We start from the raw sequence: 27,538 nt of genomic DNA on the forward strand, positions 1-27,538 counted from the left end.
CTTAAAATTAAGAATTTAATCCATTTGACAATGTTCAAGATGATGGTCATAAATGTGCCTTTGTGTCAATATTTTACTTTTTAGTTGTATTTTTTTTAGACAAAACATTGTTCTGTGACTGTGGATTTTATTACTTTTGTTGCTGTTGCCTTTCAGAGCTTATTTTAAGGTGTGTTAATATTTGTTAAAGGACTTTTGGTGACCTCTGAAAGTATGAACAATTTGTGTATTCTGGTGCATTTACTGTGGTTCACCATATTTGTTTCTTTTTTTTTTCTCTAATTACAAAAAATGAAATGCACAAATAAACACTGTTAACATGCCAATTACCTAATCGATGCTAGACTGGGACAATAAAAAATGGTAGGAAATTGTCCCCATCAAACCAACTTTGCAAGTAGTTTTAAAACCAACAAATTCATTAAACAGACAACACAGAATATTAAAATATGGAATTCATTTTGGAATGCATTACATAAGCATTACAATATATACTATAAAATACATTAAATATCTCAAAACAAGTTTTATAAAAAGCTACCAACAATCTAAATCTCCTACCCTACATGAGCATGTTGACCATAAAAACTGGGATATTGTTGTCAGTAAAATGTGGTTTATTTTTGCCCTTTGGAAGTGCTAAAATTAAAAACAAATGTCATATCAATAACATGTACTGTATTTAAAATATATTTATTTATCACATAGTACCACAGATTTTACAAGAAAAATGTGCCTAAAAATTTGCATACTACCCATGTCAAATTATTTAAACGCTGCAAACTTTCAGCAATTGCAGATTTTTTGAGAATCAAAAACTTATTATTGTGTTACTACAGTTAAAAAATGTCAACATTAAACACTTACCACTATGAGAGCAACAAAATAACACATGCCTTATCCAAAGAAAACTGCAAAATCAGAGGCAGATCCAGGATTTAAGTCAAGGGGGAGGCGTAAATTGAATTAAATGCCGTGCAAAGCAAGGCAAAAAATATTATGGGGTGAAACTTGTGAAATTTTTCTTACAGATTTAAGGGGGGTGTATGTCCGGTACGCCATTCCTTGGAGCCACGCCTGAAAATATCCCATTTCATGGTATTATGTTTTTAAAGCACCAAAAAAATTGATTTTGTACACTGCAAAAATTGATCTTCATTATAAATAATAGCCATAAGTCTGTTTTACAATGAACAAATGGTAAATATTCTATATTATAGCAAGTAACAGTTAACTTCAGGAAAAACATTTGGTCTAATCATTACCTACCTGGTGAACTTCCTAAGGTACATGTAGTTAACTAGACAATGGACAAAGAAATTTAAACTTTCTATTGAACTTAGATTAAAACACCTATGGAGTGATAGAAAGTTTAAATCTCCTTATACCAACTCTATTTCCTGAAGTTAACTATAATATTCGCTGTAATATTTGTATGATTTAGAAATACAGTAAAATCTGTAAGAACAATTGTTGTATTCAACCTTAGTTTTTTTTAATTCACATAAATGCTGTAGTTTAAAATATAAATGTAAATCCAATTTACAACAAATCTTAAATGGCACTTTTTTCAAACAAAAAGCATTCACACAATTAATACAGTTATATGCATAATCAATAAAGATCTTTTAAATTTAATACCAGAAACTATAGACACAAAAATCAACAAAAATGTATATACATGACAGCATTTTAGAACCATCCTACTATAAAATAAAATAATGCAGAAAACATTAACATCATGCGTACTTTTTACATACCTGCAAATCCTACAAAAAGATTTCAGAGCAAAATGATAGCTGATCAAATGAATCTATAAAATATCTCTTAAATTTGAGTATCAAAAATTTTTCTTAATAATAAAATAATAGATAGAAATACAATTAAACTTCTTAAATGCAGCAGGCCATGATACTTAAATTACCCTGGTCATTGGAGTCATTCCTGATTCAGTTTATATACATGTACATAAGAAACAAATGTATTTGTAAAATGACATTTTTTTTATAGAGATAACATTAATAAGGTAAGAAATTTCTATTTAAATATGAGCTGTAGATAAAGCTTCTTCATTCTGATAATATTTAAATTTAGAAAAAAACATTAATTTATGCATGTAAGAAAAACTTGTTACATAAAGGCACAGATTGATGTTTGTTCATAAAAAAGAAAATTAAAATAATAATAATAAATGTAAACCAATCTATTATTCCAGATACTTCTTTTTTGGTGATTTAGGTGTCAACCTAACTTCACAGCTATTTACTTTTCACAACTATCATTCTCTCATAATAAAGGGGCATATCTTTGGCAATTTATTTTTACGATTTATGTTGCTCATGAAAATAGAAAATAAATTACTTGTGTGTAAATGAGTTGGTTAACAGTGCTTCAATTAAATAAAAGTGACCTGTTCTTTAAGTAGCACTCCAGCTAAGAATCATGCATAATGTGATTCATGGGTAAAAAGCCTACATATTTTTATTTTTGATATTTTGTTTGAATTGCCATAGTAAGCAGTAATTAACATTATGTTTTTCATATAACTTGTGTTCTAAGGGATAAAAATCATATTGAAAGTACTGTAGATTTCAAAATTAAGGGAGATAAATCTATAAATGACACTCAAATACAATAAAATCTATAGGATTTTCAATGTTGATTATCTCCTAAGAGCAGGCAGATTTGAATGATTAATTACACATTTCATAATATAGACCCATAAAATAATTTAATTACAAAAATTAAAATATGTAGCCTTATTTGGGGTGTATCACATTTTTCAGATTTTGCATGATTCTTACAAAGACAGCTACTTAAAAATAAAAAAGGCAGGATATTTTTTAACTAAGCCAAATATAACTGTTACAAGGATATTGCACAAATTTTCTATTTTATTCTTCATCACAATTCGTCATGTTCTACATGCTGTTTGAATCCCCAGAATTCAGAGGGCAATTTTTTAACATCTCTCTCACGTTTAACAAAGGCAGAAAAAGTTGAGAAACAGTTTCCTATAAATATATCTCCTCTTGCCATCAAGGCCAAGTCAAAATGAGGGTTGTCTTTCTTGGACTTAGAAAACTTAACCTGTAAACAGAAAAACATGAATTTAGCTACAAATCAATACATGAATTAATTTCCATTATACAAGCCTGGGTTACATAAAAAAAAAAAAAAAAAAAAAAAAAAACTCAAGTTGAGAATTTCCTCAAATCTTCAATTTCCAGTGATCTGATTGGCCGAATTTTGAATTGAGGATGGATTTGAGAAAAATCTCAATTGCAGATGTTTTATGAAACCAGACCCTGAATAAGCAAAGGCCTAACAACAAAATGCAATCTTATTGTTACCACTGCAATACAACACATGGGTTGAGCATATATACTGAGTGTATATGCTATGCGTACATAGGTCTATGCATAGTTTCATCACACTTTGCAATGCTGTCATCCCTACAGACTTAGCTAAAATTTATACCAAAGCTCACTGCAAGGAATCTATATAAATAAATTTGAAAGTTCAAGATGATCAGCTTATACTGTGAATGTTATCAAATTTTAGAAATTGAAATCTCTAGAAGTGTGCCATACATTTTCTTAGAATTTGATAAAATTTGTAGCAAAATTTAAAATAATGAATACTAAGATATATTTGGACACTGACACTGAACACAGTTTAAGGAGGTAGACCTAGGATAAAGTACATAACTCTTGAAATCAGTGATATGTTTGTATCATATTCAATTTCATCAAACCCTTTCAAGCTTCCCTTTGAAAGAGAATGAATTCAGTCCAAGTTACTATGATGCTTACATTAGATTGATGTATAATGTTGAATGCAAACATTCCAATGATTTGTAAGAGTTGTGTCCCTTACCCTAGGTCTACCTCCTTAATTTTTAATTTAAATTGCCATTTTTATGCATCAAAATACTACCACTACAAAAGAACTACAAAATTAACCTAAACAGCTAAATGAGCCAAAATGATCAATTAAAGATAACCATATTTATTCAGTTTCAAAATTTAAAAGAAACTTTTAGTGTGTATTTTTATAAAATATTATTTCTGATAAACAAAACTGAAAGCTGTTGGTTTAAAATTGAAAAAGGAGAATTATAATCACAGCATGGCTTATCATCACAATGTATTGACAGACCTTTTCAACTCCAATTTTCAAATATTACTGAAATAAAAAAAAACAACAGGGTTTTCATAAATTTTGGGAGTTGCAGTCCTGTTCCATTATAACCTTGTTTTAAATTCCACAAAAAATCCCCCTAAAAATAAAAAAAAATAAAAAATGGGCTTTCGTAAATTTAGGGTAACTGTACTTATAAGCTGAAACAGTTGGCTAAGGCTTATTACATAAAAATGTGTGTCCTAGAGGCACAATACCCATGGTATATAGAGGTACCACCAATACATTAAAATCAAGAAGCAATACATTTATCTTGTAAGAAAAATCAAATTTTACTGTGACCAACACATTAATAGAGGAAAAAGTTCTCATAATGGTAATCAATATGAGTCTAACCTATGACCTTAGAAGCACTGAGACCAGATTTCAGTCTGACAGGAATTTAACCTGGCATGCATTCTGGTAACCTAAATGGGTTACTTTAGTATTGGCAGTAAAAATCCCAGCCAGCAACCAGTAATACTGAGTAAGGATCTTTATTTGTCTCAATCCTGAACAGAAACAAAATGTTCATAGATCACATCTTAAAGTCTTGTTAAATTACGAAGAAAAATAAATCCTAGCTAATGTGATACTGTAAAAAAACATGATTATTTTTAAAATTGTCTGTATATGTTTAATTTTGTTCTCTAAGTTACACCTGCCTCCCCCAGAGATATCTTGTATTGGAATACCCTAAAAACTTGTACAAACTCTTTTAACAAAACTTTTACCTCACCAAGTACTTCTGAAAGTGCTGGGGTAAGTAATGTGTTCAAAAGCAGTTCAAGTATAAAAGTAATATTTTGAATTATACAGAATTACAAGTTAGCCTACAACTTGAAAAAAGTACTTACATCTTTCATGACTTTAGACATTTTGTCTATCAGATCTCTACTATCTGTTCCAATGAATACATGTTTAGCTCCAGCTCTTTTTACTGCCCTTTTCACTTGTTTGACAATTGCATCATCAGACGGTAAACACATTTCTTTGGTTGGTTGTCCATGTTCTTGACGATATCCAAAACATTGAGGTGCAGCAAACATCATTGGTGATTCCTTCAGGTGGCTGCATGCATTTTCCTGAAAGGAAAATATACTGGGTGAAAAGCTGACAATGGGCTTGCCTTACTACTGGTTATATTTAAGTTAATTGGCAACTTATGTTTTTCCCCTGTTCTTACAAATGATGTATATTCCACCCTATGCTACTGCAGTGACACTAAAAAAAACTGGCTATTTTTATAACACTAGGATGTCATTTGTGGACACATAAGTTTTAGACGTCTTGACCAAAAGTCTCCTTAGCACAGAATCTGGTCTTACCAGGCTGGCTGTGTTATCAGTAGAATTAATTTTCTGTCTGACTGCTGTTATTCTAGAGCTAAATCTATGAAAACAGTGAGGATCGCAATTTTTTTTTTTCAGACAATTTTGTATATAAGTTTTTAAAGTCAAATTGAAATTTCCTTTTTTTTCTAATTTGGGAAGAGGGAGAACGTACAAAAAAAGTGTATCAGGTAGAGGAAACAAATAGTTTATAGGAGGTAGACCTAGGGTTAAGGACAAAACTCTTACAAATCATTAGAATGTTAGTATTCAGTATATTACATCAACCTCATGTAAGTATCGAAGTAAGTTGGACTGATTTCATTCTGTTTCAAATGAAAGCTTGATAGGCTTTGGAGAAATTGAATATGATACAAACATATCACTAATTTAAAGAGTTATGTCCCTTACCTAGGTCTACCTCCTTAAATTCACTTTATGCACATAAAAATATAACAGGAAATAATTTATTAATTTGTTTTGTAAACTCTTTCTTTTTGTCTATAAAGCATTCATCAAAAAACTGAGCTAACACGAAGTTGCATGTGTTGTCAACAGGAAGCTGATATTGGACAGAAACAAAAATTGCTTACAATGTATGAATTTTAAAAATTTTGTGCAGATTGTGGTCAGATATTTGAAATAATTTAATAAAATTGGAAGGCCACCTTATAGACATAAATGTTACATCTCAGGGGGTATCCAATGCTAGCCAGGAACTGAAGAAGATGTGAACTTAATCCTAAATAAACTCTAAAATGAACTTAGCATCAATAAGGTGATTCTCTGAAATGTCAACTTGTTTACAAGTAATACTTAACCTTATAAAAACTACAAGAATAGTAATATTGCATCAAACATCAAAAGTTATCCTGACACCAATTAACACCACAGGGAGACACAAGTTCAAAGTGAGATGTAAACAGCTTATCAGATCATTGTGATAGATGTACTATCTGTACATGAGCAAGATTTTGTTTAAGGTACAGTGTATGTGGTGACATGTGTACTGTATGCACATAAATCAGATTTCAATAAAACTTCAAACCAATCAACTTAATAAATTATGTCATAATATGTACTTACAAAATCTGATCCCAGTCGAAGATGAATTGTCACAATTGGTCCTTCAGACAATTCTTTCTTTATAAATTTGTCTACTTGTTTGGTAATTTTGTCGGACCATTGTAAATATTTATGTAATCCAACATTTTCCTCAGCCACTGGGAATGATCCAGGTACACCTGTGAATGCCAACACTGGGTACTTGTCTGATGGGTATCTGTGTTAATAGAAAAGTATAAAAAATTGATAATATGTAAGTTTATTAGAGAAATGTTTCTTATTTGTTAACACATACAAAATTTGTATGTGGTACTTTTTACTTATAAACTGTAAAACATTCTATAAAAATGTAAACTGCCCCTAAGCAGGTTATAATGTATAACCTGGTAAAAATAAAATACTGGGCACAGCTAGTTATGCAAGCAGTGGTCTAACCCCAAACAAAATAATATTTATCACAAAGTATTAAAGAACCAAAAACAAACATACATTACAAAAACAAAAACAAAACAACAAAAACAATTCAACAAAGTTTCATAAAATTTATCAGAAATGTTTTGGAAGTTTATAGTGCAATTATGGGAAATTCCCACTTTTGTTATCAATAAAATTCAAAAAATCAGAAATTCATAACAATTGCAGAGGAGCTAACATAAACAGAAATAATCTTTTTTTCCCAAAACTTCAAGAAAAAAAGTGAGTTATTGTTTGAAAACTGTAAAATTCCCCTTTTTTATAAACAAAGTGACTAACTATAAATTGAAAATGGAAATCAACAAAAAATGATGGAAGCTTCCATCTACATAAATTAATAATTCACAACTGAAGTTTAATTGACATCACAAGGGGTTTTGAGTTATGGTCCAAAAACATAAAATCACCTCATTTAGTGAAAGTTGCATAACTCAAAATAATGTAGAAATTTACTAAAATCAGAAGGGAGCTCAGATCAATAGAAAGAAACAGCTGACCAAAGTCTCAAAAAAATTGGTGGCAGCATTTTAAGTTATTGCAAAGTGTGAACAATGAACAGATGGACACTGTTAAACCATAATATGTGGGGTGTATATAAACAAGGTAAATTCCAGTCTAAATTTTCAAAACTTATTTGTAATCAAACTTTATAGTGTTTGGGATTATTTTTACCAAATATTTAGTTATACAAAATAATCTATTTGGCTCATAGAAGAACTGACCAAACAGAAAGCTTGTCAGAAATCAAATTAAACTATTATAAATTGTGTTGGATACCAACACAAATGTTCCTCAAAATGTTCCCATTGCCACAGGAGCTCCTAAAATCAGTTTCTATGGCTACATGATCTTTTTTGTTTTAATTTGGCCTTCATGGAAAAGCTGCCATTTTTATTTTTCAATATGATTGACCAGAAGGTGTCTAATAACTTATCTTTCATCCAATTATCAAGACTCTATGATTTGTTTCCCATTTTTATGATTTTTTCTTTTCATCTTTAACCGACCACCATGTTTGAAATTTCAATATGTACATGCACATCTAAATACCGTGATCCATTTTTGTGCCAAGTTTAGTTTCATTCCATTCAGCCGTTGTAAGGAGTTGTTCTGACAAAGTCAGGGCAAAAACAATACAAAATATTCCCTCAATTTGTTTGCCGAAAATTATTATAGCTTGGTGAGCACACTCACTATATCCCATGTACACACATTTGCAATCTTTCGAAAAACTTCATTCTATATACCCACATAAAAAGTAAAAATACCCCTTAAATGGTTTCTGTGAAAGTTTGAATAATATCCATAAGAAATTAGATTTCAGGCAACAAGCTTAAATCTTCGATTTTTAACTAGGTCCCCATCTAAAAAAAAGTGGTCCCCTCAACCAATACGTGTAATAATCAATCATATCCAAGATTTTATTGCTACTAATCATTCATCAAAGTTTGAAGGAAATCAGAAAAAAATGACAGCACAATCCAAGGGACAAGAAGTGATGCAAGCACAGACAGACAGACGGTGAGTCTTACTATTAGTGTAATGAAAGTTAAATTTTGTAAATGAACAGTCATTGCGTTTTTATTGCTCAAAGAAAATATTAACCACAGAACAACAAAGCTGTCACTGTAAACAGATTTATTTCACAGTTGTTTATTTTCACAGATTCTGTCAAATGAACATATTCACGGTTATTGTGGTTTCAAAGTTATTAAAGTTGATTATAGTGTTAAAAATACTATTTCTTGTTTATTTGTTCACCACAAAAATAGCAAACATTAGGACACAGCAAAAAATAAAGTTGTAAACATATCAATATTTGTGTTGTTCTAAATTTTCCTATTTACGTGTTGGAAAGAAAAGGAAAAACACAAACTAGTTTTATTTTTGAAACAGTGAAAAAATTATACCCACAGAAATGTTCACTTGACAGAATCTACAAAAAAAGGCAACAGCAAAAATTAATATGTTTACACCAAGTTTACAGTGTAAGTTCTTGTAAGAATCAGGCAAAATGGAGAAAATCAGAAACATTCATATCAAAAACCCACTGATCTGACAATATAATTTCACTCAAGGATGCTCTCTATATTTGAAAAGACCGTAACTTCATCTCTACATTACTGGATTTGACCAATACTTTTCAACAGAATGTTAGAAAAATGAGGTTTTTATTACCCTACCAGTGCACTTGGTCCATGCTCCCAAGTTTTCAGTAGATTCCAAGTTGGTCATTTACTTTTGTTACTTAGCACCAATTTTTTTGGTTTTATTAAGTTCTTTGTTGTAACTGTCTATTTCCATGTCCCTGGATTACATTCTTTTGATTTCCACTAGAATCGTGGTTCCCTTGATTACTCTTCAGAGTGGGAAACCACCACTCGCCAGCTCACCAAATATGAGTATATGTGTAATTTGGCAAGTTCTCATTAGCTTACACTCATCAATTTGGCGACAGTCATTTGATTGGCGATTTCCAAGGAAAGTTAACCAGCCAACAATTTATTTAGTTAAACATCCCTTAACATCATATATTAAAAACATGTTCCCTACATTTTAAGAAGTTTAGCTTTAGATCTAACATGTCAAGTGAATTTTGGCACAATATGCACAATTTTATTGATGTAAAGCATTGTTTACGATCTGCCATTTTAATTTCCAGGAACGGGATGTGCCAAAACCTACGCGACGGTCCCAATCTTGAATTAGTATTCAAACGAAATTATATTGGTAATTTATGATATGTTACCTTTAATTATTTGTTTACTGTCAAAATAAAAATAAACAGAAGCAATGATAAGCATTTTTTTGTTTTATAATGATGAATCTGTTGATATATATTTTTATTTTTAAAATAAGAGTTCAGAAAGAGTACATATTGTACATGAAAAACTTCAATGGGAGGGAATATTCGAAAATGGTTTTTGATAAATTTAAAAACAAATGAAAAGATAGTTGAACAAAGAAAAAGAAAGGCATAAGATAGTCAAATCAAAGAGAAAACAGATGATAGCGCAGACAAAAAAACCCCAAAAAATTGGCTAGTTGAATATCTATTTGGCTAGCAAGATCAATATTCCACTAGCCAGAATGGCAAGTTGGGAAAAAAAATGGTTTCCCACACTGCTCTTTGACAGAGTTATCTACCCTTGAAGAGTTCATTTTCAGAGCATTTCAATGAAATTATAACTCAATTTACCAAAAAATCTTGTCTTTTTTCCTTGATTCTGATGGTGCAAATAGTCAAAATACACTTTCAAAATGGTCGGATTTTTCATACCATGTTTCACCCACTGCCTGATTCTTGCAGAGACTGGCACCAGTTAACATTAAGAAGCTACTATTGTATTTATTCAGACATTTCTAAAAATTATGGTAGCACCCTTACTTTTCAATCCATCTATGCATTTCATGCTTGTTGTAGGAATCAAATGAAAGTGGTCCATAAAATTCATCTTTGTCAAACTCTACTTCAAATGTGTCCCAAAACGGACCAAATGGGTTCCCATCCTTAGCTGCACAAGATGGCTCATCAGATTTCTTCTTATCCACAATGTGTGCCCTTGGAGAGTAACAGAATACTGAAAAACATGGCAGATATGTTAGTATTATTCAAATATGCTTATGAAAGTGTTAAAGAGGCATTTGTAAATAAGGGTGCTTTTAGAACTGCATATCTGCTACACAATTCTCCCTTTTTCAATGTCTTAAATGTTGTAAATCAGGAAGTAAAAACTAAATAGAAGTAACGAAAAAAAGAGGACTTTTTTCTATAAAGATAAATATTGTACTACAAAATTATTTAAACCAACAGTATATCAAATTAAGTTCATTTCAGAATTTAATGTTTCATTTTTAATGTTTTATTAGAGTGTAAAAGCGTTGACCACTGCACGTTTTCATTGAATAGTGCTACAATAAAACATTTAATTCTTATAAATATTCATATGCTTCTCTGATTTTATTTCTATTTTATTAGATATACATAGAAAATAGGCAATACATAGTGATCTATCTAAGAAGTCCACTTAATTGTGGGTGTGTCCAATATAAAAATAGCTCAAGGATGTGTTCATCTACTCATAAAACATTGTGTCAAAAGCTGATTATCCAATGAAATGAGAGTATTTAAATTATAAGCACAGTACATGAAACTATCAATAGATGTGACTCATAAATAAACTTAATAAGATGAATAAGACCTAGAAAAGCAAAACCAACAGCAACGAAGAGAAACTGTAGTCACCCTAAGTCTCAAAAGGAACAAACTGGATTAAGTCAAGAAAGTCTCCTAAATATATAGTACCTAATGGAAGGTAGTTTAGTGGTGTAAAATTTGCTGATTTTGAGGCAAAAATGTATGTAAAAAATTTGCTATCCAAATTTGGCAGATGCTAACTAGAGCACCAAGTACTTAGGAACCGAATTCATTTTGGTGTTTTAAGGTGGTAGATCTAGGGTAAGAGACATAACTCTTACAAATCATTGGAACGTTTGTATTCAGCATTTTACATCGATCTCATATAAGCATCATAGTAACTTGGACTGATTTCCTTCTGTTTCAAAGGAAAGATTGATAGGCTTTGGTGAAATTGAATATGATAGAAACATATCACTGATTTCAAGAGTTATGTCCCTTACCCTAAGTCTACCTCCTTAAGGAAGCCCGATAATATACAGCAAAATTTTCACCCTGCAAAAACAACCAGCTATATGGTAGTAGCTATTTTTCCAATTGGTCATTGACTTTACCTGTTCTTTCCCCAGGCGGCCATACAACAGGTGCTACGTTCTCCATAAACAATTCCATTGGAATTACTTTGTGGTAATTTGACACAGTATGCACTTTAAAATACTTGTTGAATGGTACCTGTACCTAAAAAAAAATTAGAATTAGAACTACTGAAGGCATAGCTCATAAAACAAAACTCCCTGCTCTCCTATCAACACATTTAATTTTACTCCAATGTAAGATTTTATATAATCCAAAAACTCATTAAATTATGAATGCACAATACTAATAAATTACTGAAGTTAAAAAAAAAATCACTTAAAGTTTTAGAAACATTTAGGAGCAAATTAATCATCATACATGTATGACTCTGAGCTCATATTCCCAAAAAGTAATGTATAAAAATTAAATACATTGTAGCAGTTGTTACATAGATTACACACTCTATAGAGTAATCTTTGGTGATGGTTTAAAATGACTTTAAATATCAGTGGAGTAACTATATTGTATTTCAAGAAGCAAAGGCTCAGACCTACAGCAAATACCAACAGTCTTCTAAGATGGACCCCACCTGGAAAAAGAAAGCCTGGCAGACTAAAGGCGTAGAAAACATGGCACACAACAGTCATGGCAGAGCTAAAAGATGAAGGTCTTACATGGGCAAAGGCACAGAAGTTGGTGCAAGACAGACATAAATGGAAAGAAACTATTGCAGCCTTATGTCTCACTCAAGACAAAGAGGAATAGATAGACAGAAAGCTTATTCAAGCTTGTAACAGTAACCAACATTCCCCCCTTTTGTGCTTCCAAAGGCTTTCACATTGATTTGCAACTGACTATGCCACTTATAACTGAGTAAGATTTGTCATGATGACAAAATCAACAAGACCTATTAAAGAAAAATCTGCTATTGTCATGAAAAACTGTACATTCTATAGTAACTTAACACATTCTAGTTTCCGATAGCATCATATTTTTACAAATTTATAACCTAACTTTGACAGACTTTACTACTAATGAATCTAACATGGCATCAGATTACTTCTTTCTAAAAAAGTGTATGTCTATAAACTAAAATGAATTATCTCCCTTATTGCATTTCTCTTTGTTAAAAGAAGTAAAACAATGCAGTGCATACATGTCAGGGACCGACTTAAAGGGGAAATACTTGCTAAATGCAAGTTAAAATTCAGTTTTGCTGGTAGAAATTATTTCCACTTGTTGAAATTTGCTTGTAGAATTCTATATGTATCACAAGTTCAGTTCAGAAATAACCCAAGAAACAGATTTAGCAAGTGTAAATTGTCAGTACTTGCTAAATTTAGCTGATGGAATAATTTCTTGAATTTAATCCCAGCATGTATACAAAATGTATAGGGTGAACAAACCCATTATATTTTGCAGTATACATTAAGTTATATCTGGGCAATTTAAACTTATATTTCTTTATATTAATACATTTTCTAATATGCAAATTTATTCACCAATATATGTACCCACTGATTTAGGTTTCGGCCAGTGGTATTCCACCCATGGAGGTAAAATTAAGGTTCTGTCTAAGGCTTTTGCAAATGCTAAGGCACCAAGAAATTGATCTGCCTGGTTACCAAATCTTCCTGAAAGACAAAATAAAAAATTGGTCACAAAATTTTTTTTTAAGTTTTCATTTATTAAAATAATGTAACTCGATGAAGATGTTCAGTTCTATGTTTTAACAAAATGGATATGTGTAATCAATTCTGCACTGTCATTGAAAATTCGTAACATTAACCTTTAAGAATATTTTTCTGTGTCATGTGAAATTACTCATACTAATTTTTCACATTAAAGTATACATGTGCATGTATATGTGACAGGTATTTCAAAGGAGAGAAATGATAAACCAAACCATATGGGGAAAGCCGGCAATGTCAAATCTGCTGCATTTACTACCAATTTCACTACTGTTACATTATGCAAACCTTTCTGGGATGTATGACAATGTCACAACTGTTACATGTGCATGAATTTACAACAAATAACAATCCATACAGGGACAGTTGGAAGTCATCAATACTGTTACATTTTACCACTCCATAGGGAGACAGTTACATACAGTAATGTCCTTACTGTAACAATATTCAAACCCATACAAGGAAAGTTGATAATGTCACTTTGTTACATTATACAAACCCATACAGGGATAGCTGACCAAGTCACTACTGTTCAATGTACATTACACTACCCTACACTGGGACAGTTAGCAGTCATCACTACTATTTCATTTTACAAGGCATAGGGGGACAAATAACAATGTCTTTACTGTTACATGGTACAATGTCATTACTGTTACTTCATACCTACCCATACAGGGACAGAAGGCAATATAACCTTTAGGATCTATCAATGTACTTGTAACTCCTTTGAGAAGACAGTATAATACTAGCAGATACAATGGCTTATGCATTCTCAATCTGAAATTACAGACATGTATAGTAAGTCAAATGTCACTTAAAGCAGCAGTGCTGTGCCGGAGCAGGCAAAATAGATAATACAGTGTAAGTGTACATATTTTGTACAAACAATGTACAATATATATGTATGAGATTTTATAGCACATGTTTACATTTTTTGTACAAATGTTTGCTCCCAACAAAAAAAAGGCAGCGAAAAAACATTATTATCAAGGGTTTTCTACTCTTTTTTTAGTAACAGACTGCAGCACAGATGGCTGGAGGTTTAGGGATGTCAATGCCCAGTCGAGTTTTACTTTGATGTAGTATTCAAGCTTTAGTACAAGGTAATTTATTCTGCAACTGTTCTACATAAGCAGTCAAATGCATTCTCCATATATTTACAAGTGATATACAGTCAATGATTAAATACAACTTCCTGTTGTTTTGAAGTTGTCAGGAAGTCACCCACTTTTGATAAAAAAAATTGGGGTTTTTGTTTTTTTTTTTTGCTTAAAACATTACAATTTTGTTGCAGTATAAAGACAATAACAGAGCAATGACTTGACAAAATCTTGATATAATAGGACTAAGGCCAACCAATGAAAATGCTGAGTCGGAAAGATGCACAAAAAATGTACCACTAATAATCCCATTTTTGTAGAACTTTTCTGAACCCATCTCCACACATCATTATCAAATGTCGAAATAACTGGAGGGAGTAGCAGGGTTAGAAGAATTTAGGACTAAATAATGGTAGGGGCTTAAATGTCTAACCTGTACCTGTACCAAGTTTTACCCACATCCAAGTAATGTTTTGCAAAAATATTCATTATTATGAAATTTTAAGGCATGAAATATGCACATGATATGCAAAAATTGGTTTCAATTCAATCCTTGTCAAGAAAATATGATTGTTTTTATAATATTTTTTGTTTGATTGGTTTTCTGATTTCAATGTACACATTTTAGTCCCTACCCTTACTAACTGAGTGCATGGAAAGAACAGTAATATACTCTATATGGAAATACCTTTAGTGAACAAACATAGTCTTGTAAATGTAATTCAGAGGTACATTTGTTGTAGCACTTCACACAGTGCAGATCACACTTCTAGTCACAATTTTTTTTGTCCTAAAAATGTACTTGAATACTGACAAACTTTTCTGCAATAAAACATTTTTATTGTGCAACTGAATATTTTGTCAACACTATGATATAGTTTCTGCAGTAACAAAATGTGGTTGATGTTTAGGGGGTACTCAATTCCAGAGGATGTCTAGAAAGCTTTTTTTTCTTGACTTGGAGTTACATTGTATTGAGTATAGAGAGACCAAAGGAGTCTGAAGTCTTTATCAATAAATGCTATAAACAGTCATGATAGCTCTTATTGTGTGTACAATATCTTTAAGAGCTTCTACAGAAGCTTTTTATTGTATATTATCCTTTTTTAGAGCTACATGTATATACAACATATATTTACAAGATTTTGGGCTAAGGACTGTGGAAGGAATGGAATTCCGATCCACAGCCACAGGGCCTTGCTTCTAGTTCTACATGTTTTCATGTAGGTAAACACTACAGAAATAGGGTAGACTATCTAATAATGGCCATTGATAGATGACCCCGTTTGAAAGTGTTTCACACTTACATGTACATGTACAGTAGACAGGAACAAGCGTAAATACATGCGTTCCAACCGTTGACGTTGTAAGAGTTAAGCTAGAGGTTGATGTCATGTTCTGATTATACTTTTTGTGGCTTTATACCGAAATACAACACTACAGAAGAAAGAAGATAGCGAATTATCGTTTTTTTTCAAGAATTGATTTGTAATAACTTGGTGTCTGATTAAAAATTACATGGAGTGTCTTCAAATCAGCTGGGAAATGTGTCGCTTCCGTTTCAAGCAATGCCCTCTACAATTATGGTTATCTCCCTTACCATCAGAAAATCAGGAACTATTCAAAAGAGCATTGATACACTGATTGATAACTTACCCAAGCACACTAAATTACAAAATAAACTAACAAAAAAAAAAAAAAAACAAACGAACAAAAACACAAAAAGCCTTAGTTTGTTGGGGTTTAACGTCCGAGCAGCAATATTTCAGCTATATTCAGACGATGAACATGAAATTGATGACAAAATGAACATGAAATGATGATGAAGTAGAAAAAGGATGGGACACAAGGACAATGGGGTCAACACATTTTGATTACCACTGGAAATAGGGAGAGGTGGGTAGGATCGGCCAATTTATCCTCCTGTGGCGGAGCCCTATGGTTCCTACTCCGGGAGAATACCACAGTAGGGCTCTTTAACGTGCGAAGAACGTGGCATCTTTCCCAACACGGTGCACCACTATGGTTTGCGGTCAGGTTTTCCGTATTATAGCCTGACAACCCAGCATGTAACACGCCAGGGGTACCCCATTCCACCACCTGGGGCACACATCCCAGTTGCTCTGTGAGCAGGGCGCCCTTGCCCCCGGCTAGGGTCCTGAGCACTATTTAGTCGCCTTTTACGACAAGCTTAGCGCTGCTGCATGCCTATTCTTTTAACACCCGGACCTGCACGGGGTTAAAAAGCCTTAGAAAACATAAATAAAGAGCTTCATCGAGCGCAGAATGATATGACTGCAACACTACTCTGTCCACTTGGGGAAAGTGTGGACACGCTGTATGTTTTTGACACACTTGATATATACAGTCCATTACGTACACAATTTAACAACTGGTGGTTTGGGCACAGTATTGTACAATATTCAATTACAGTTAATAAAAAGAAGTTAGAACTACTTGCAGGGTGTTCACCAATTTCTAAGCCTCTATTCTGTCTTTCGGATTATAATACCTAAAAGAATCATCGAAATCAGATAGATCAACGACATCTTCGACCTTTTAACCCCTTCAGTACACTGTTTTCAAAGGGATAGGACTAGAATGAAACAAAACTATAGAGCCCTCCGTCATGTCCTAATTTAAGGAACACTGTAATATATTTATATATAGTTTTCTATATTCAAGTTATTTTTGCGGTCGTATAAAAATGCACCGAAAGAATAATTCTTTTGATTACCCATCGTCAAGTATGATCTGTCGCAAATAATTGCAAAAAGTAAAGAGGTATAAACATGATTAGATTTTTCAGTCCTTTCTTAACAATTAAAAACAATTAAATGCATGCTGTTTAAGGATTTTTAAGCATTGATACCCCTTTTTTTGCGACACCATCATAGGTGTTCAGGCGTGGATCCAGATATATTTGGGGGGGGGGGGGGAACAAGCTAAAATATTTGCCCATTTTTGCTGTAAATTTATACGAAACACAAAAAAAAAAAAATCACACAAATGGAAGGGGTGTCCATCATTTGCACCCCACATGGATCCGCCACGAGTGTCTATGATATCATATACTTCAGACTGACCAGTACATGCAGCAAAAATCTGAGATGCAAATTACCTTGAAAGGAGTCTTGATTTCACTAAAAGGGAAGAAGTTTTATCCTACCTGTATACAAGAAACACGTACGTCAAATTTCAGACTAATATAGCAACGCAAAGACAGGTGCAAACTGAACAAATTGCCCAATTGCCACGTAATAACAATCTTCTCAATATATTAAACAAAATACTATTTGCTTCATTTAGAGTATTACCAAGCAACAGCTTGGAAGAAACACCGCCGTCGTTAAAACTATGGAAGATATATTGAGACAGGTGTTTTTACTTGGGAACTTTTCGGTTTTTTCTGTTGATCTCTTTTGTTTTTATCAACTTGCTATTTGCAGGCTTTTTCACTCTTTGGTAGAAGATATATTGCTTTAAAAAAATCTCATACAGGTGAGAATTTTTTTTTCGTGTTTCTGGGCATGAATTAGTGTATTGATAGAGTTTTTTATGAACATAGATCATCATGATTATATTTTATAAATTCATATACTTTCAAAATTCAACATTCTCTTTACATGTTCCCAGTTAATTTTAATCTTCAAGCGACTCTTATCAGCTTTTACATGGGAGTCAAAGTAATGATTAAAAGACACGAATTAATCCGTTACATATAATCTTTACAACTTATTCAATTTAACCATATCCTCCCTTAGTTGATATTCGAACACTATTTATCAAGTTAGGTAGTAATCGCGTGCCCTGTAATTTGATAAACTTCTAAGATGTTCTTTTTACAGTGTAAATTATTTAAGACGAAAGTGAAGATTTCTGATAATTCAAATCGATCAACTCCTTAACTTTCTACTCCACCCATTAACAACACATTACATCGACAAATATCTTCTTTAAATTTTACAAAGCTATCAGATACCAAACATTATCAACAGGGTGTATATCTTTTAAATCGTGACAAACACTACCTGTTTAACACCCTCTGAACAAGAGCTTATGATACACAAAAAGTACATTGTATTAACCAGGGAAAGAAACGCCAAGAACCATAACCTAGACACACGCCCATCATAGCTATGTCAATTACATCGGTTGAATAAAAATATTAAAACCCAGTTATCACTGATAAAGGCTTATACAAGACTATTTAATTTTGCATGAGTTTATCAGTGTCAATGGGGTTTTTACATACAATACATATTTGAAGTCCGAACCTTGACATATAGCCATGAACCAGCAAGCACAAAAATCGTGAGGTCAACTCAAGTCAACCTGCAATGTCGATCGAGAAGCTATTTTTTTAATTGTTATGTGAATGAAATCAACATGGAAATCATTTTAGAATAAATTGCCTTTAAAGAACAAAGCTGTTATGGGACGTGAACTATAGCGGAACTATATACTGGTATTATACGTACAAATTGGGGATGGGTGGTCGAATTGCTATATATGCCTTGATAAGCATAAATGATAAAGTGTTACGTGTAAAACTTTCATCATGCTCCCTGACAAAAGAACTGTCTAATTCCATAAGGACTAAGAAAGCGATCGAAAAAATCAGACAAGACTCTGTTTCAAGTGAAAGGTGACACTATTCCCTTCCTTCTAACTTCACGTTACATTCCATGTGGATATCAATTAATACAGGACAGATTCTATATCTCAGGATTAATTTCTTTGTCTGGAATCGATATTCATTATAACATTCAATTACCAGTAAATATGGAATCAACAATCGATAACTGACATTATATTACAGTGAAATCTGACTAAACCAAACCTGTTTTGGACTTAAAGGGGGTAAACCTGGGGTAAGGGACACGACTCTTACAAATCACTGGAACGTTTGTATTTAGCATTTTTACATCAATCTCATGTAAGCATCAAAGTATGTTGGACTGATTTCATTATGTTTCAGATGAAAGCTTGATAGGCTTTGATAAAATTTAATATGATACAAACATATCATTGATTTCAAGAGTTATGTACCTTAACCCAGGTCTACCTCCTTAAATAATTGTTGGGTTTAGACTGTTGTTGGGTTACCCAAGGTTCCAAGTGTATTTTTGTACCAGTCCGTACGAAATTCAGACACTGCCTATGGTAAGGTGATTCATGGTGTAGAAAAAGCCACGGATTAGACGATGCTTTTTTGGTCTACATATGCTATATTTTTAAGTGACAATAGTCTTTTTTTCTGTATTTAGATCTGTACTTTTGAGAAAATCACACTTTAATCTCCCACTTAAATCAACCAAATCAAACCAAATCAAGAACGATAACTCTTGCAAAGTGTTTTCATGTACAATCTAAATAAATTTTATGTCAACAGAAACGCAAACTCCAAATGCAAAAAAAAATAAGGCTGGTTATGTGATCTGTAACGATTTCTGAACAAGAAATAAAACTGAATTCCATGGATTTTTTGACATGCATGAATCACCCCCTGTCTGATTTTTAGACAGACTGCTACTTAAATCAATATGAAGAGACTTTCAAAAGGGTATGGTTTTCAGATTATTCAAGGTTTGGTTTAGACAGATTTTCAGATTATTCAGGGGTCGGTTTAGACAGGTTTTCAGTTTATTCAGGATTTGGTTCAGACTAACTTTCAGATTATTCAGGGTCTGGTTTAGACAGGTTTTCAGATTATTCAGGGTTCGATTAAGACAGGCTACTCTGTACTTCTAAATGGTATACAAGAATTCCTACTGCCTGAAATGTATCAAAATATCTGTATGAATATTACAAAACTTAATCGGATTATTATACATTTAGAAATAACAGATAAATCATCAGCTGTCTGGATACAGCTGAAACAATAGTTTTTTTTCTCTTTTGCGCATATATATATACTTCATGTAGTAGTTAGTTCAGCACGTCTGTGTCTACAAGGATCACCTGTAAACTTAATGATACACGCATTTTGTCTTCATATAACAATAAAGCAATTCAGTGCTTTTAGTTAAAGAAGAAACCAAAACGCGTAGATAATTGTAACTATATTGTTACCATTGAAGTAATTGAACCAAGTTGAAACTAGAATAATGAGACTAAGTGTGTGAGTGGCGATGTGTAATCTATAGTTCGACTTTTAGTACGCAAAAAGGTGTGAAAGTGCTCGTTAAACTCTCGAAGAATAATCTGTAACAATACAACTTTCGCACATGTTTTTGTCAACATGAAAATGACCATACAACTTCAGAAGAACACGGGAAATAAAGCTTAAATTGAGGTAGTCCCATTCAGCAATTGAACATTGTACGATTCGTTATACATGTTTCTATAAAAAACAAAAACGAAACAAAAAGGAAGATAATAAACAAACAAAACCCTAAAAAAAAAACAAAATCAAAAACCAATACCCCCCAAAAAAGAGAAAAACACGTGTGTTTCGTATTACATAAGTTCTGGATGGCACGCGAAAACGCGCGATTAATTGTACAAACAGACAAAAACAACAACACCAACATACAATCATCTGTACTGTAGGATATTGACAAAAGTAGAATTTGACTCACTTGACCGCAACAGACATATAATCCTTTAAACAATGTAGACGGACTTTTCCTAAGCGGTTATACATAATGATTAAGTACAAATAAAAAAGTTAAGAAGTGCAAAAAGTCTACAGTTTATGCGGGTACAGATGTCATGACGGTACTAAGTAATGACAAGGATTGGTATGAATCTAGTGGGTTGGTATTGAACTATACTGGGATTAAACAATTATAGAAATAGAAATAGTTACGTGGGTACATGCCCACCATTTTGTACATGTAATAACAAAACAAGGACAGATCAATTTAATCTGTAGCGCAAAGTACAACAAACACTGAACAACAAACCAATGCTAATTCTATTACAGCGTCTTACTTGGGAAGGGATATGTTTAATGAAAACAAAGTTCAAGATACTCCACATGAAAATGTATTCTAATTGATGACTGTTCCAATTGCGTAAGATCATTGTAGGGTGCCAAAATACAGCAAAATTGAAAAAAAAAAAAAAAAAAAAAACCACGTCATTTAAGGAAAACAGAGGTGCTTACGAAATAAAATGCAACGTTTCTTCATCTTATCTTTACATAATGTAGCTATAAGCATTTCTATGGTATAATTTTGAAATGTCGACAGCATTTCCATTTTGCTTAAAAAATGATTAATTCTGCTTTAATCATCGTGGTTATCCAGTGTACCTTTGATATATTGCTTGTAAAATGTCGACGTGGAAAGTTCAAAATAATGCTCTAAATATCGAAATGGTAAAATCGTTATCAAGGGAACCATGATCCTAGCGGAAATCAAAAGAATGTATTCCAGGGACAAAGACCTGACATGGAAAACAGACAAACACAACAAAAAAAAAAAACATAAAATAACCATAATGATACGAACATGTACAAACAACAAAATGTAAATGTAAATGAGCAACTCTGACTACACCAAAAACTTGGACCATGGACCAGGTGCACCGGTAGGGTAAGCGTCCTCCACGTTTATAAAAACACCCAACAAGCAGCTCATGAAACGTTAAGACCGGCCGGGGTAGACGAAAGAGGAAAGGAAAACTATGACACGTTGAACAAATCGGTTCTCACGGTGCTGATGGATACACGATCCATGTGTTTATGATGATGACCATAAAACTTCTGTAGCAATGAATTCAATTTTGTAGCAACATAACCCTGTCCCAAAAGCCTAATTGTAGGAAGTCTAGAGTGGTACAAAAAGTCTGCACATTTACGGGAAGTTATGGCATAACGTATGAGTTGTAATATGAAAACTCCATACGGTACTATAGATGACTACGTCACATCTAATGACACTCGAGCAATGTATTACTAACGAATGAATGTCAAGTCGTCATAACAAATGTTCTGAGTCCAAGTAACAATTCGTCCCACTAAGTGAAACTTAGGATGACTTTTATAGAACGCATGATTTTAAAAGACACGATTTGTCATGTATCAATGTCAATCATATTGTTATAAACCCTATTTAATTTCATAGTTTAGCACCGTATTTGAAAAACAAAGGTTAAAATAAAGGACACTAGTATCTTATGTCGATTAATCAGTTTCCAATTTACATTTTGAGCAGATAATTTATTGTTTCCAATGGTTTATCCATAAAAAGAACTGTCTGAATTATAAGAAATTGGCCAAAAGCCCAGCCTTAATAATTTCTGAAAAAAAGGCCATTTTAAAGATGTTGAAAAATATTCAAATATTTTTTCCTTGAAAGATATGTGTCATTAGATTTCGAAAGAACTGTCTGTTGTAATGTTTGTATATAGTGCTCTGTGACAGACGACAGACGAGGTTCGGTGCTTGAAAAAAAATAGTTTAATCTACTAGTACTCATAGACCAATAACCACTTTTTTACTGGAAAAGTTTGGAGGGAAACCGTCATAACACACCTACATGCATATTTTTGTTTTGTTTTTGCCTACACCGTAACCATATGCCAACAAAATTACAAGGACTTTGGTTAAGCCGATGACATCACGGGACGTTTTAAACGGTCGTCTCACTCGAGTAACTGATATAGTATATGATAGTATTTTGTAAGTAATCACGTGACCGAATTATGTGTGTCGCGTCATTAATAATTATACCCGTATTTGGTAATGACTATTTATGAGCATATGGGTTTTACATAGAATAAATATAGATTATAAGAACTTTAGTCAATTTTGTAATTTTCTTAAAATAAGGAATTATTTACACCTACTTATATTTTCAATATCACCTGATCTTAAAATAAGGGGCATGTAAGGTGCCAACCTCATATATTCTTAATCTAATTTACTCCAAAGGTAATGGGTTTTAAATGACAAGATTCCATTTGAATCCAATCTTTTTAATAACAAATTTGTGCTGCTAAACGAAATGGTAATGCTTTGTGACAGGAAAATAAAAGACGAACTACGAAGCAAAGAAATTAAAATTGGAAACAACTATAAAAAAGAAACCGAAACAACAATCTCAAAGTAAGCGAAGCAAATATAGGCTGGGTAAGGGATCTTTGCCGTCAAAGTGAACTGATTGACCAATATAGAATGCCCATTCTGACCTCCGTCTGTAAAGATATTATTTTACATTTCCAAGCATGACCTAAAACGAGCAGCATATTGTTGTCTAGGAAGACGCAAAAGTTGACCACCATCCAGAACACCCAGTTTCAACTCCTCAGTTTTTAGTAGGGTCTTTTATTCTTATTTTTCTGTTGGGAATTGCTAGTTCTCTTGTGTAGTGCGACGTGTTCTTCGACCGTTGTCTTCTTGGAGTCTTTTTTTTTTACAGTTTTTCTGAATTATTTGAAGATAATGATTTTTTCCCATCTCATTTCGCTTCGAGGGAATCATTTGTGTTTGCGAAAGACAGTTGAAATATTGCAGGGTTCTCAAAATTGCATTTTAAATAATATTTATAATATGAATAATATTCTAGTATCAATAATAATCATTATTGTAATGTCTAATGATAATATAAAATCATTATAGTATGGATAATATATTATATATACTACATATGATTCATTGTAACAAATGTTTTCATGTGTTTTAAATCATACTTTACAGCACATATTCAGGTCCGGTATAGAAAGACGTACTTTTTTATATATGAAACGCAAAAAATATGTTTTTGGCCATATCACATGAAAACAAAATCGTTATCATGTCAAAATATATGAAATCATATTGAAAGTATAAATATAACAACATACAAACAAACTAACAAACAAAACGAAACAAGAAAAAACAAAACAAAACAAAATTTAAAAAAATCAAACTTCTCAAGTATGATCGAGTCTTACACATAATGATGGAATTAAAAAAAAGACCGAAAATACACCGAAATAACGAATATATGCATTAAAGTTATAACACAGTGTTAGATTTTTATCACTTAATTCACCAAATGCGGTATCAATATACGAACGATTTCATTAATTGCGATATTTTTCATGCGTAGGGTTTGAAGCACCGTTTTAGATTTTTTCAACTCAATAATGTGGTAATATAATCACGATAATCTTGAACTAGACGTTCATTTGTTGCTTTGAAAGGTTACCATTATAGGAACTGCTGTCCAAAAATAGTTTATTGGGAATGTATATAGCTACGATAAACTATACACATGATAATTAATTGAATATTAGTTGAAGACTTGATTGGAATGATATTTCAAAGCACACAATAATCTTTAGCTATTAGATGATATATGAAACAGTTTCATAATCCCAATACCCATAATCCCAATACCCATAATCCCAATACCATAATCCCAATACCCATAATCCCAATACCCATAATCCCAATACCCATAATTGGTGTTTTCGACCAAAAAGCTACATAGATTTAATTATTAGTGAAATGCGTTCAACAAATGTGTAATCTGGAATAATTAAAAATACGATTTTGTTTTCCTTGCAATTTCCACACATAATAAGACATTCAAAGATCAAGGGAAAGAGATATTTTTGGTGACAGTTTTTCACACGTTTGTCTTTATTCCAATAAAATGATTCTTTAATCTCAACTATCTTAGTAAGTAAGATCTTGTGCATTCCTCAATTGAGTTTTCATATCACAACTCATACGTCATGCCAGAACTTAACGTAACTACGCAGACTTTTGTAGCGCACCAGACGTCTTACAATTAGGCTTCCGCAGCAGGTATATGTTGCTACAAGTTTGAAGTTATCACTACAGACGTTATATGGCCTTCATCATGAACTCGTGGATCGTTTCGTTGTATCCATCTGCACAATGAGAACCGATTTGTTCAACGCATCATAGTTTTCCTTCCCTCTTTCGTCTACTCTGACCTTGATTTTCCATGAACAACTCAGCGGGTGTTTTTGTTTTTTTAGAATAGCAGAGGACGCTTTTCCTACCGGTGCACCTAGTTCGTGCTCTAGTTTTTTTAAGTTGAATCTGAGTTGCAAATTTACTTTTGTTACTTTGTATGCATTAATTTTGAAACCTCTTAGCAAAGGTAGCAAAAATATATATTACAATTTTGTCTTAAATTACAAATGCAAACATAAGACACATTAATACACCAAAAGGAATATTTTCTCTTGGTATTAAGCTCGATGGATCTAGCTTCAGTTGAGGTGTCAATTAATTCCGTTATATTACCCGTCGTACTTAATTCGTATTTTTTGTACAGTATAACATGTTTAAACCGAACCTTTTTAGAGCTGAATGAATGGTGTGGTTTAGGAAGCTGTTCGGTTTATACAGATTCAAAATGTATTGGATTGGTAATACAGGACTTCAGAAGAAATCGAGTTTTGATGTGTCATAGGTTTACTCAATGTTAGGTTTAGATATCTTCCACTGTATATATTTATAGCTTTGCCATAAACAATAGAATTTTATTTAATATAATAAAAAGCAGATGGCATTATTAAACTAATCATTCGAAAATCACAAAAAATACAGGTTGTCACAGTAATATTTATTTTAAAAATCTCAATTTGACACCGCCTCATATAAAGACCAGTCACTGTATTTATTGTTCTAAAAGAAGCTTCCCAAAATAATATTATCAAAAATGGTAGAACATTCCCAATTTTATAATTTGAATTCAATATGTTTCCTGATATTTAATCTGAGAAAGGAAATAATTTCCGGAAAGACAGATAATATCCTTACATCTCAAAATGAAATAACCAATTTACTATGTCATTCATCAGGAAATAAAAGGTCTTAACAAATTGAAACGTCATGATTACAAGAAATACGTCTTTGAGAGAAGCCAGTGTATAATGTAAATAATTATGTTCTTTTTATTTAAATAAATTCACTATTTATTTATCCTTTACCATGAAATGAATAAATAAAACAATCGTCAACTTTGTTTATTTTTTCAGAGTACATTTGCTATAAAATGCATAACAAAAACAATCATAAATATCATATACCTTTCATAATATCTTATCATGTATACCGCAAGTATTGCTTAACTTTGGGTGTCCGACGTTTTAAACTGAGTATGCACGCTACATTCGTCCTTTCAGAATTTCTTCGTATTGTGCCAGATATGGGGCTCACCAGCGATAAAAATGGGCGTTTTAACCCAAAATGGGCGTTTTAACCCAAAATGGGATGATTTTAATTGACGATATCCGATTGTCAAATGATTTAAATAGTGTTCGAGAATTTCGATAGGTCTGTCTGCTGAAATAAGTTAAAAGGGAAAAGAATGGAGCAGAAATATTTGTAGAATATGAGAACCTTTCCTGTTTTTGTTTTGTTATTCATCCTTGTACAGAATATTTCTACTCATTTTCATATTTATATTTGTTTGTTTTATTTGAATTTGTTTTATTTGTGACGTGTCAAAAGACGTTTTTTGTCCATATCAAGTACATGAGACGTGCAGTGCATGTGAAGTAAATGCACTTGTATTTTTTACCATATTTTTTCAACATTTGAAACTTTCATGGATTTCTCTGTTTAAACAAGAATTCTGCAATTTATTTACTTAAATAATATTAGTATTGACAGAGTAGAACTATTAATTTTACATGACAACTATATCTAAAAATGGAACTTATGTGTACTAGAAGTTACAAAGTCTTATTGTTATAGTTTGATAAAACACATTTTTTAATGGATAAAAACTAGTCACTTACTCCATTGAATTAACGTTGCTTTGTGACAGTGACACCAACAACATTTTTATGATGTACTCGTTGAATGCTAAGACCTTATATAAAAATACAACTATAAGGAATGATATTTGTATATTTTTCACACATAAACTCCATGCACGTGGTGAATACTTTGCAGGTTACTGAGTGTACACCATATGCTATTGTTCATAGACAGATACAACTGTCATTCCTTGAGACATTACCCGAAAACCAGCACCGCTTAAGACTGGCAGTAGAGCA

The 27,538-nt window shown here is 32.3% G+C and overlaps 1 protein-coding gene across 6 annotated transcripts; it reads right to left on the bottom strand.

Moving 5' to 3' along the window:
* Positions 1 to 440: 440 nt before the first annotated feature.
* Positions 441 to 17,858, bottom strand: LOC148612662 (GDP-fucose protein O-fucosyltransferase 1-like). 6 transcript variants are annotated; one of them, XM_088594308.1, is made up of 8 exons: positions 17,730 to 17,858; positions 14,128 to 14,237; positions 13,285 to 13,400; positions 11,805 to 11,928; positions 10,441 to 10,633; positions 6,600 to 6,795; positions 5,040 to 5,267; positions 441 to 3,090 (listed from the first exon to the last, which is right to left on the bottom strand). In XM_088594308.1, exons 2-8 carry the CDS (start codon positions 14,228 to 14,230, stop codon positions 2,905 to 2,907), a joined length of 1,146 nt encoding a protein of 381 aa, XP_088450434.1. In that variant the 5' UTR covers positions 14,231 to 14,237; positions 17,730 to 17,858; the 3' UTR covers positions 441 to 2,904. The 6 variants fall into 6 exon arrangements, with proteins under 6 accessions (XP_088450434.1, XP_088450435.1, XP_088450437.1 ...); XM_088594309.1 differs by having other exon boundaries at positions 17,751 to 17,828; XM_088594311.1 differs by lacking the exon at positions 17,730 to 17,858 and adding an exon at positions 17,682 to 17,701.
* Positions 17,859 to 27,538: the final 9,680 nt, after the last annotated feature.

Source organism: Perna viridis, chromosome 7 (assembly GCF_037379345.1).
Source record: "Perna viridis isolate PV_CMFRI_1.1 ecotype Kerala chromosome 7, ASM3737934v1, whole genome shotgun sequence".
Taxonomy (NCBI): Eukaryota; Metazoa; Mollusca; class Bivalvia; order Mytilida; family Mytilidae; genus Perna; species Perna viridis.